The 12882-nt window shown below is 48.1% G+C and overlaps 1 protein-coding gene across 2 annotated transcripts in view; it reads left to right on the top strand.

The window, feature by feature from the left end:
• The window catches only part of LOC140209887 (voltage-dependent L-type calcium channel subunit alpha-1S-like), a 419288-nt gene that overhangs the window by 367013 nt on the left and 39393 nt on the right, over positions 1-12882 (top strand). For both annotated transcript variants that reach the window (XM_072278518.1, XM_072278519.1), the window contains 3 exons: positions 606-742; positions 1536-1661; positions 4761-4993. In XM_072278518.1, coding sequence (XP_072134619.1) covers positions 606-742; positions 1536-1661; positions 4761-4993 — 496 coding nt within the window. The remainder of the gene's footprint in view (positions 1-605; positions 743-1535; positions 1662-4760; positions 4994-12882) is intronic.

Here is a 12882-nt window from a genome sequence, read left to right as displayed (position 1 = left end):
TTCCTCGTCATCCAGGCCTCATGTGGTTCACAGAAATGATTAGACTAACAAGACAGCATTAAAGATCAAACTTTTCATACTTGGAGTGTTGTGAGCACTTTTGTGCTGCTTGTCGAAGAAAAGATATGCTGGCATTGGAGAGGGGCTAGAGGAGGTTCATGAGAATGATTCTGGAAATGAAAGGGTTAATGTATGAAGAGTGATAGCTCTGGGACTGTATTCGCTGGAGTTTAGAAGAATGAGGGGAATCTCACTGAAACCTATCAAATATTGAAAGGCCTGGATAGAGTGGACATGGAGAGAATATTTCCTGTAGTAGGGAGTCTAGAACAGAGGCCACAGCCTCAGAATAGAGGGACATACATTCAGAACAGAGATGAGGAGGAATTTCTGTAACCAGAATCTGTGGGATTCCTTGCCATGGATGGCTGTGGAGGCCAAGTCATTTAGTATATTTAAATCAGAGGTTGATTGGTCTTGAATCGGTTAAAGGTTATCGGAAGAAGGCAGAAGAATTGGGCTGAGAGGTATAATAAATCAGCAGAGCAGACTCCGTGGGCTGAATGGCCTAAATCTGCTCCTATGTCTTATGGTTTTCCACCCAGATGACGAAGTGACTGTTGGCAAGTTCTACGCCACCTTCCTCATCCAGGAACACTTCCGAAAATTCAAGAAACGTCAGGAGGAATATTACGGAATTCTCCCGTCTAAGAAGCAGACTGCCAATGAGATTGAGCTTCAGGTAAGACCTACCCCCAGTGTCTCCACCCTCCTTCCCCTCGACTCTCTCCTCCCTCTCTCCACCTCCCTCCCATCCACTCTCTCCTCCCTGTCTCTCCCCTCCTTCTCTCCCCTCCTCTCTCCACCCTCTCCCCCTTCCCCCCTCGATCTCCCACTCTATGCATCCTCTCTCCCCCTCCCCCTCCCTCTCTCCCCTTCCTCCCTCCCTCTCTCCCCTTCCTCCCTCCCTCTCTCCCCTTCCTCCTCCCTCTCTCCCCCTTCCCCCTTCCTCTCTCCACCTCCTTCCCGTCCACTCTCTCCAACTCCCTCCCATCCACTCTCTCCTCCCTCTCTCTCCCCCTTCCCCCTCTCTCCCCTTCCACTCTCTCCACCTCCACACTCTCCACTCTGCACCCTCTCTCCCTTCCCTCTCCCCCTTCCCCCTCCACTCTCTTCACCCTCCCTCCCCTCGACTTTCCCCCTCCTTTCCCCTCCCTCTACTCCCTCCATTCTCTCTCCCCTCTCTCTTTCTCCCTTTTTCCCTTTTCCCTCTGATTGGATAGGAATGATGGATGGTCAGATGCAATTACTGCCGAGGATGGGCCGGTGAAGGGCTTGATGACCAAAGCAGTGGCATGGGTGAGGGGATTGGATCTCAGTGGAAAGGGTGTGGGGAGGGTCGGTGATAAGATGATGGGATGGTCTCAGTCTGAAGGATTAGAAGAGGTTTGCGACAGTGGTCGCTCACAGCGCCAGTGATGGATGGGTCAGACATGCGTGGGTCGAGCCATAACCTGACATTCTGCCCAATTCAGGCTGGACTACGCCACATCGAAGAGGATGTTGGTGAGAAGCTCCACCGCACCGTGTCCGGAGAGCTGCCGTTTGACGAAGGAGAGCGGACAATCGAAGATGGTGGACTGGACGAGACAATATACAGGGTTGGTCATTTTGTCAATGGAATTCGACAGGCTATTCCCCAGTGCCATTTTATAAACTCAACCAAGTGTTTAATAGATCAGAGAATGATTTACAACGTGATTTGCTGATTTAACAATTAGCTTTCTTTGTCAAATGTGCATTGAAAAATTGATGCATACACTCAGTGGCCACTTTATTAGGTACACCTGCTCGTTAATACAAATATCTAGTCAGCCAATCATGTGGCAGCAACGCAATGCATAAAAGCATGCAGACATGGTCAAGAGGTTCAGTTGTTGTTCAGACCAAACATCAGAATGGGGAAGAAATGTGGTCTAAGTGACTTTGACTGTGGAATGGTTGTTGGTGCCAGATGGGGTGGTTTGAGTATCTCAGATACTGCTGATCTCCTGGGATTCTCATGCATAAAAGTCTCTAGAGTTTACAGAGAATGGTGTGAAAAACAAAAAGATATCCAGTGAGTGGCAGTTCTGTGGGCAAAAACACCTTGTTAATGAGGGAGGTCAGAGGAGAATAGCCAGACTGGCTCAAGCTTGACAGGAAGGCAACAGTAACTCAAATCACCATGTGTTAATACAGACTGTCTGTGAATGCACAACACGTCAAACTTTGAACTGAATGAGCTACAGCAGCAAAAGACCACAAATGTACATTGAGTGACACGTTATTGAGTACAGGAGGTACATATTAAAGTAGGCACTGAGTGTTACTCTATTTAGTGAGTAGTTTAGGAATTAGGATTTTCAAACTGGCATTGAACTCTGCATGAGAATGATAAACATAAAGTGTCCTTCTGTGGTTATTGGACATTTTATAGCCTCCCACCTCCATTTCCAACTTAACCTGGACCGTTTTTCCGAGAAACATTGTCCTGGGTCCAGCATGGCAATTCCATTTCAAAGAAAGCACAGCAGCACCTCTACTTTCTTACAAGTTGGCAAAGATTTGCAAAGAAAGTACAGTAGCACCTTTACTTTCTTACAGTTTGGCATGTCGTCTAAAACTTTAACAAACACTGTATAGACATGCAGTGGAGAGTATATTGACCTGGTATGGAAACACCAATGTCCATGAACAGAAAACCATACCAAAAGTAGTGGATACGGCCCAGTGCATCACGGGTAAAGCCCTCCCCATCTACATGGAGTGCTGTCGCAGGAAAGCAACATCCATCATCAAGGACCCCCACCATCCAGGTCATGCTCTCTTCTTGCTGCTGCCATCATTAAGAAAGTTCAGGAACCTCAGGACTCACACCACCAGGTTCAGGAACAGTTATCACCCCTCAACTCTTGAACCAGAGGGGATATGTTCCCTCAATTTCACTGCCCCATCACTTAACTCTTCCCACAACCTATAGTCTCACTTTTGAGGAGACTACAGCTCATTTTCTCAATATTTATTGTTTATTTATTATTATTATTATTAGTTTTTCTTTTTGTAATTACACAGTTTGTTGTCTTTCACACACTGGTTATTTGTCTGTCTTGATGTGTGTGGTCTTTCATTGATTCTACTGAGTTTTTTTTTGTATTTAGTGCGAATGTCCGCAAAAAAAACTCAGAGTTGTATAAGGTGACATATATGTACTTTGATATTAAATTAACTCTGAATTTTTAACTTTTAGGCAGAATTAAGTCACGTTGAGGAAACCAGCATGAATTTATTACACAGACTAAGTGTTGAAGGAACTCAGCAGCCTGGGCAGTATCTGTTCAGGCCGAGACCTGATGATAGCTCTTGAGCCAAAACAACTGTTCATTTTCCCTCACAGATGCTGCAGACCACCAACAGTCTGTCCTTACCTTTGCTCTGGATTCCAGTATCTGCAGTCTTTTGTGTCTCCTTTATATAGAACAACAGGGCACTATAACACAGATGTAGGCCCTTTGACCCATCTAGTTCATGCTAAACTTTTCCTGAAAGACTCTCTACCCAGACCATAGCCCTCCATACCCCTCTCATCTCTGTAGCTGTCCAAACTTCCCTTAGATGTTACAATTGAACCTGCATCCATCACTGTGTTGGTAGATTGTCCAACACTTGCACTACCTTCTGAATGAATAAATATTTCACCTTTCACCCTTACCCATGCCCTCAACTTCAGTGGAAAAAGCCTGTTTGCATTTACCCTATCTATACCTCTCATAATTTTGTAGACCTCTATCAAATTTCATTCTCCTACACTCCAGAAAATAAAGTCCTAACGGAAACAACCTTTCCTTATGACTCAGGTCCTCAAGTCCCAGCAACATCCTTGTAAAATTCTCTACACTCTTTCAATGTTATTGATATCTTTCCTGTAGGTAGATGACCATAATTGCACACAGTACTCCAAACATGGCCTCGCTGACTTGATATTTTTCTGTCCTATCCATGACCTGTTTATTTTTTAGGAATATATCTTTTTGATTTTACTATCTTAAAGGCGCTATATAGCTGGCAGCTTTTTCATTTTGGTTAATTAGAATCGGGTTTATGATCAGGAGGTAACTAATAAAGTGGCCACTGAATTTATGTCATGAAATTTGTTGTTTTGTGGCAGCAGTATGATGCAATACATAAATTTACTATAAATTACAATAAGAAATACAGAAAATAAATACGTAGAGCACAAGTAGTGAGGCAGTGTTCTTGGGTCCATGGACTGTTCAGAAATCTGATGCGGAAGTGAGAAGCTGTTCCTAAAATTTTGAGTGAGTGTCTTCAGGCTCCTGTACCTCCTCCCCATTGGTAGCAATGAGAAGAGGGCACGTCCTGGGTGATGGGAGTCCTGAACAATGGATGCCAGCTTTTTGAGACATCGTCTTTTGAAGGTGTCCTGATTCTGGGGAGGCTCATGCCCATGATGGAGCTGGTTCAGTTTACAACTCTCTGCAGCTTTTTCCAACTCTGTGCAGTGGCCCCTCATACCACATGGTGAAGGAACGAGTCAGAATGCTGTCGATATTTGGTGACATACCAAATCTCCTCAAACTTCTGATACAAAATAGCCACTGGCATGCTTTCTTTGTAATTGCATCAATTTGTGAATTTAGTATGAAGCATGTTCATTTGAAATTACTGGGATATTAAAATTCTGTCTTTGTGTCTTCCAGAGAGCAGGAGGGCTGTTCGGAGGCCAGACTGATGGCTACCAGCTGGACAGAAGTGGTTCCTATCAACAACAGATCACTAGCCAACGGCCACTGCAGTTCAGTAAATCTGAGGGCGGGGAGGAGGCGGACAGTCCACACAGCCGACTCACTGACCTGCCATTTAACACCATCGAATTCTTCCCATCGACAGAGAACAAGAACATGAATAACTCAAACCCTAAAGGCCACAGCAGGTAACTGTAATGTGTAACACAGGCCACAGTCGATGGTAGGGATATGGGGCACTGTGTAACTGATGCACCATCAATAACTCCAAAAGACTGGAAGTAGAGTACATACTGAAAGGCTTTTATTAGCAGTAAAATGTGACCTCCATCATGCTGAGTATCTGCCCCTGGACTGAGGAGGAGGAGCAATGGCGCAATCACCTTTATTCAGGGGTCTGTGGGAGAAGCCACAGGAGCAGTTAGCAGAGGGCCGTGTCCAGACAGGTAACCCAGTTACAACATATATATATACAGTTTACCACATGCACCCCTCCTTTTTTTAAAAAAGAGTCCCGCGGGGTGAAGTGACTGACAGTATTTAAAACAAGTATATTTACAGGTCAAGTCTGTCAGGCAGTCGAGTCCGTCGCTGTGATCTACGTAGCACCGGTGGTAATTGCACCGGCGACAGTGGTTGTGCTGGCTCCGGTCTGACTTGAGGTGTCAGCACGTTAGGTGTCGGTGATCTCTCTTGCGTGTGCGTCGCGCCTGGTATGGGAGTGTCGTGTGGTGTCTGTGTAGGGCTTGGAGTGCGCGGTGTCTCGTGGGTACGGGGTTAATAATCACCATGGAGTGTTCAGGGTAGGGCCCGGTGCTCCTGCGGGCACCAGGTCGCGGATGGAGACCGTGTCCTCCCGCCCATCAGGTAAAACCACATAGGCATACTGGGGGTTCGCATGAAGTAAGTGAACCCTCTCGACCATCGGGGAGTATTTATTGCTCCTCGCATGTTTCCGGAGCAGCACTGGCCCCGGGGACGTCAGCCAAGTTGGTAGGGTAGTCCCAGTGGTCGACTTTCTGGGAAAAGAAAAGAGTCGCTCATGAGGGGTGGCATTGGTGGCTGTGCGTAACAGAGAGCAGATGGAGTGGAGTGCCTTGGGAAGGACCTCCTGCCAGCGGGAGACCGGCAGTCCTTTTGACCTGAGGGCTGAGAGTGTGGCCTTCCACACCGTGGCATTCTCCTTCTCCACCTGTCCATTCCTCCCGGATTATAGCTCATGGTCTTACTAATTGCAATTCCCCTAGCCAGCAGGTATTGGTGCAGCTCGTCACTCATAAACGAGGACCCCCTGTCACTGTGGATATAGCATGGGTATCCGAACAGAGTGAAGAGCTTGCGCAGGGCTTTTATAACTGACATGGTAGTGGTATCGGGGCAGGGGATGGCGAAGGGGAACCGCGAGTACTCGTCGATAGCGTTAAGAAAGTACACATTGCAGTCGGTGGAGGGAAGGGGGCCCTTAAAGTCAACACTCAGTTGCTCAAAGGTGGCCTTGATTAGTTGTGCCTTTTCGGGTCGGTAGAAGTGCGGTTTGCACTCTGCGCAGGTCATCGTCCTGATCTCCTCAAGGCAGTAAGGCAGGTTCTGGGCTTTCACGAAGTGGAAAAGCCGGGTGACCCCCGGGTGGCAAAGACCTACATGTAGGTTGTATAGCCGGTCAATCTGCGCGCTGGTACACGTTCCCCGGGATAGGGCATCGGAGGGCTCGTTGAGCTCGTTGAGCTTCCCAGGCCTGTACATGATGTCATAGTTGAAGGTGGAGAGTTCTAGTCTCCACCTCAGAATTTTATCGTTTTTGATTTTGCCCCGCTGTTGGTTACTAAACATGAATGCGACTGATCGCTGGTCAGTCAGCAGGGTGAACTCTTTGCCAGCGAGATAGTGCCTCCAGTGCCTTATAGCTTCCACTATGGCCTGGGCCTCTTTCTCCACTGCGGAGTGCCGAATTTCGGGGCCTTGAAGGGTACGGGAGAAGAACGCCACTGGTCTTCCCGCCTGGTTGAGGGTTGCAGCCAGTACGAAGTCGGAGGCGTCACTCTCTACTTGGAAGGGAATGGCCTCATCCACCGCATGCATTGCTGCTTTGGCAATGTCCCCTTTAATGCAGCTGAAGGCCGCGCTGGCCTCAGCTGAGAGGGGGAATGTGGTGGACTTGATCGGGGGCGGGCCTTGTCTGCATAGTTAGAGACCCATTGGGTGTAATATGAAAAGAAGCCCAGGCACCTTTTGAGGGCTCTGAGGGTGTTGGGAAGAGGGAGTTCCAACAGTCGGGGTCAGGGCCAATGACTCCGTTCTCCACGACATACCCACGACATAGCAAGTCGAACACACACTTGTCCTTGTTATAGGTGAGATTGAAAGCTTTGGCTGCTTGGAAAAATTTTTGGAGGTTGTTGTGATCCTGCTGGTCGTGACCACAGATGGTGATGTTATCCAGATATGGGAATGTGGCCTTCAGTTGGCACTGGTCCACCATCCGGTCCATTGCCCTCTGGAAGACAGATACACCATTTGTGACACCAAAGGGGACGCGCAGGAAGTGATAAAGCCTGCCGTCTGCCTCGAAGGCGATGTAAGGGCGGTCCTCCTGGCAGATGGGGAGCTGATGGTAAGCAGATTATAGGTCTATGGTCGAGTACACCTTGTACTGTGCTATCTGATTGAAAATATCCGCAATACGGGGTAGAGGGTATGTGCCGAGCTGCGTGAACCTATTGATGGCCTGGCTATAGTCCACGACCATCCTATTTTTCTCCCTGTTCCGAACAACGACCACCTGCGCCCTCCAAGGACTTGTGCTTACCTCAATGACCCCCTCCCTAAGCAGCCACTGCACTTCCGACTTAATGAAAGCTCTGTCCCCCGCGCTGTACCTCCTGCTTTTAGTTGCCACAGGTTTACAGTCAGGGGTCAGGTTGGCGAACAGCGGTGGGGGAGGGATCCTGAGGGTGGAGAGGTCACAAGTGGCGTCGGTGGTGTGGTAGTTGGCATGGTGTTGGGTGGGATGTGTGGGTCGGTGTGTGTGTGGTCAGTAGTGGGGTATGTGACGTATTCCTACAAAACTGAGGATTTCCGACAGTGATTGGTGGGAGGGGCTCGTCATACTTCATTGTCACACTTTTCAGGTGGCTCTGGAAGTTGAGCCCCAACAGCACAGGGGCACACAGTTGAGGCCTGACCAGTAATGTAAAGTCTCGATATTCTGTGCCCTGCACCACTAGCGTCGCTACCCCCCCCCCCCCCCCGGATGTCTGTTGTATGCGACCCGGAAGCCATGGCGACCCTCTGACTTACCGGCCGTATCGCGAGTCCGCAATGCTGCACCGTGTCCGGGTGGATAAAATCTCCGTGCTGCCCATGTCAAACAGGTAGCTTATCCTGCGCCCCTCCACCAGTATGTCCATCATTGACCTTGCAAGCCGGTGGGAAGCACTTTGGTCGAGGGTCACAGAGGCCAGGGTTGAGTTGCTGTCTTGGTCCGGCACGGTGGGGTGCCCTGGGAGCACCCGTTGGTCATAGGTGGTGGGAGGTGGCGCCGACCAAGATGGCCGCCCCCATGCCTCACACGTGGTGGCGGCGTGCAGGCAAGATGGCAACCTCCATGACTCGCACACGGCGCTGCTCGATCCCGCTCACGGTTTGGATTACAGACCTTGGTGAAGTGGCCCTTCTTTCCGCAGCTGGAGCAGGTAGCTTCTTGGGCTGGGCAACGTTTCCGGGGGTGCTTCTTGAGTCCGCAGAAGTAGCACTTCGCGGACTCGGGACTGGCAGCAGCCGAGGTCGATTTGCTGGCGGGTTGCAGGGTCTGCAGTGTCCACGAGGCCATCAGGGGATCACGTGCCTGGAGAGCCTCAGAGTTGTGCAGAGCGGCCTCCAGCGTGTCGGCCAGCTCAATCGCCGAACCTGAGGTAAGATCAGCTTGTTCCAGCAGCCGCTGGCGCACATACACTGACCTGGTCCCCATGACAAAGGTGTCTCTCACTAGGAGCTCCGCATGCTGTTCTGCCATCTTGGCAGCCACAGGTCCACACGAGTATCTGTAGTGCCCGGACAAATTCAGCACTCGACTCCCCGGGCCACTGCTGCCGTGTCGCTAAGTGATGCTGCGTATAGATGGTGTTTACCGGCCACAGGTATTATCTTTTGAGGGCGCTCATCGCGCCGTCGTAGTTTGGCTGGTCTCTGATCATTGAATAGACCCATGGACTGACCCTGGAGAGTAGAACTCTGCGCTTCGCTGTGGACTCGGTCACTCCAATTGCCTCTAGGTATGATTCGAAGCAGGCCAGCCAGAGTTCGAAAGCATTTTCAGCTTCAGGTGTTTGCGAGTCGAGATCTAACTTGTCGGGACTCAGGGCGCGTTCCATGCTTTAAAATTACCGCTAATAAAATTGATGCACCATCAATAACTCCAAGACTGGAAGTAGAGTAAGTACTGAAAGGTTTTCATTAGCAGTAAAATGTGACCTCCATCGTACTGAGTATCTGCCCCTGGACTGAGGAGGAGGAGTAATGGCGCAATCGCCTTTATTCTGTGGGGTCTGTGGGAAGAGCCACAGGAGCAGTCAGCAGAGGGGCGTGTCCAGACAGGTAACCCAGTTACAACATATATAGAACATAGAACATAGAATAGTACAGCACAGTACAGGCCCTTTGGCCCACAATGTTGTGCCAACCCTCAAACCCTGCCTCCCATAAAAGCCCTCTACACTATCTACAACACCACCAAACTTTGTGTCATCTGCAAACTTGCCAACCCACCCTTCTACCCCCACATCCAGGTCGTTAATAAAAATCACGAAAAGTAGAGGTCCCAGAACAGATCCTCGTGGGACACCACTAGACACAATCCTCCAATCTGAATGTACTCCCTCCACCACCACCCTCTGCCTTCTGCAGGCAAGCCAATTCTGAATCCACCTGGCCAAACTTCCCTGGATCCCATGCCTTCTAACTTTCTGAATAAGCCTACCATATGGAACCTTGTCAAATGCCTTATGAAAATCCATATAGATCACATCCACTGCACTATCCTCATCTATATGCCTGGTCACCTCCTCAAAGAACTCTATCAGGCTTGTTAGACATGAGCCTATATGATTTACCACAGTAACACAGGCCACAGTCAATGGTAGGGATGTGGGGCATTGTGTAACACAGGCCACAGTCGATGGTAGGGATATGAGACATTTTGTAACACAGGCCACAGTCGATGGTAGGGATGTGGGACACTGCGTAACACAGGCCACAGTCGATGGTAGGGACGTGAAACTGTAACACAGGCCACAGTCAATGGTAGGGATGTGGGGCACTATAACACAGGCCACAATCAATGGTAGGGATGTGGGACACTGTGTAACACAGGCCACAGTCGATGGTAGGGATATGAAACTGTAACACAGGCCACAGTCGATGGTAGGGACGTGAAACTGTAACACAGGCCACAGTCAATGGTAGGGATGTGGGGCACTGTAACACAGGCCACAATCAATGGTAGGGATGTGGGACACTGTGTAACACAGGCCACAGTCGATGGTAGGGATATGAAACTGTAACACAGGCCACAGTCGATGGTAGGGATGTGGGACACTGCGTAACACAGGCCACAGTCGATGGTAGGGACGTGAAACTGTAACACAGGCCACAGTCGATGGTAGGAATGTGGGGCACTGTGTAACACAGGCCACAGTCGATGGTAGGGATATGAAACTGTAACACAGGCCACAGTCGATGGTAGGGATGTGGGACACTATGTAACACAGGCCATAGTCGATGGTAAGGATGTGGGGCACTGTATAATACTGGCCATATTTAATGGTGGGGATGTGGGACACTGTGTAACACAGGCCACAGTCGATGGTAGTGATGTGAGACTCTGTGTAAAACAGGCCAGAGCCATTATAAATGAGATCATTCTGATTAATTGGGACACACCAGGAATAGTACATTTTAGTCCAGTGAGAAGGCCCAATTTACCGATGTTGCATGGAAAAAAGTTAAAACAAGAAAAAACGAATAACAAATTAACTATTTAAATGAAATCCAGAACAAATTAGAACATTACCAATAATACTACAATTAAATAAACCTTTGTATTAGTTCCTAATAGTTATTGATGGAGGAAGTGAATAAAGTAAGCATTATGTCCAGTGTATGCAAAGAATAAAATCACCACAGACACCAAGTGTAGATAACGCACTGACTTCATACAATGCTGTTGAAAATTGTATCCTCCAAATCTTCATTTTCATTGTAACATTCAAGATGATTGTCGATTCCTTCAAATTCCTCGTGGTCCCTAAATTGTTGAAGTAGAGAAATCATTTCAATTTTACTCCCTGCTGTTTCTCACATCTCCAAGCCTGAATGCTTGAAACCACGGTGAGCAAAACTATTCTGAATTGTGTTACTGCTTATTTCTCACCAATTATCGGTGACGAAAATCAGAGTTTTGAACACAGAAACACACAACTGATGCTATGTAAGAACTGATTGCTGAAGGCGTGGTGCACTATCTAAAATGCAAGCAGCTGACACTAGTTAGAAACTGTTCAACAAGAGTCTCCTGTCCCAGTTAGGTAGCGTCGTGTCCCAAGTAAATGAAGGGCATTCCTGTCAATTTTTTAATTAGTTTTTTCTTTAAGAGTTGCCCCAAATAAGCTGCTGGCATGATTAACCAATGGCCCAATGAACCAGAACCCACTGTACAGAATGACTGGCTAAAGGCCTCACATTTTCACACAATTTCCAGCTGGAACCAGTTACCTGCTTGGCCATAGCACACCCTGTGAGATTACGCGCACTTTAGCAAGCCTGCTATACCCCAGTGTCTAACTGTATTTCCCACAGTGCAACAATCTTACAGACACACACACACGCATGAGTCTCTCTCTCTCTCTCTCTCTCTCTCTCTCACACACACACACACAAGGAGCACTAGATTTTTTTGCTCTTCTGATTTCTGAATTTTTCTCCCCGTTTGAAAATTATTAAGTGTATTAAAGACACACACACACACACACACACACACAGACCATAAGACATAGGAACAGAATTAGGCCCTTCAGCCCATCAAGTCTGTCCCACCATTCCATCATGGCTGATTTGTTATCATTCTCATCCTCCTGCCTTCTCCCATAACCTTTGATACATTACTAACCAAGAGCCTATCAGCCTCCTCGTTAAATATACCCAATAACTTACCCTCCACTGTCGTCTGTGGCAGTGAATTCCAGAGATTCACCTCCCTCTGGCTGAAGAAATCCCTCCTCATCTGTTCTCAAGGGAAGGCATTCTATTGTGAGGCTGTGCCCTCTGGTCCTAGAATCACACCATTGGAAACTTTGTCTCCACATCCATTCTATCGAGGCCTTTCAATTGATAGGTTTCAATGAGATTCAACACCGCCCCCCCCGGCCCCCCCAATTCTTCTAAGCTCCAGCAGGTACAGGCCCAGAGCCATCAAATGCTCCTCATACGTTAACCTTTTCAATCACAGAATCATTCTCATGAACCTCCCCTGGACCCTCTCCAATGCCAACACATTCTTTTTTAGACAAGGGGCCCAGGACTCCACGCGTGGCCTGACCAATGCCTTAATAAAGCCTTAGCATGACATTCTTGCTTTTGTATTCTAGCCCTCTTGAAATGAATGCTAACATTGCACTTACCTTCCTTACCACCAACTCAACCTGCAAATTAATCCTTAGGGAATCCAGCAAGAGAAGCACTAAATTTTTTTACTGTGCTGATTTCTGAATTTTTCTCCCCGTTTGAAAATTACTAAATGTACCAAAGACACACACACACACAAACATAAACATACACACCCTGATAGGTGCGCACACAGACACACAGAGATACATACATAGCCAGATATATACACAGGCTTAGACACAGACGCTTACACACATACACCTACACCTCACAGACACATACACACAAACACAGGCATAAACATACACACCCCAACAGATACATACACACCCATACAGACATAAATGCAGAGAGACACACACATACCTATACACACGCACAGACACACACAAACCACACACATACAGACAGACACACA

Source organism: Mobula birostris, chromosome 14, assembly GCF_030028105.1.
Source record: "Mobula birostris isolate sMobBir1 chromosome 14, sMobBir1.hap1, whole genome shotgun sequence".
In the NCBI taxonomy this organism is placed as follows: Eukaryota; Metazoa; Chordata; class Chondrichthyes; order Myliobatiformes; family Myliobatidae; genus Mobula; species Mobula birostris.
This window is presented reverse-complemented; position numbering and strand designations above follow the sequence as displayed.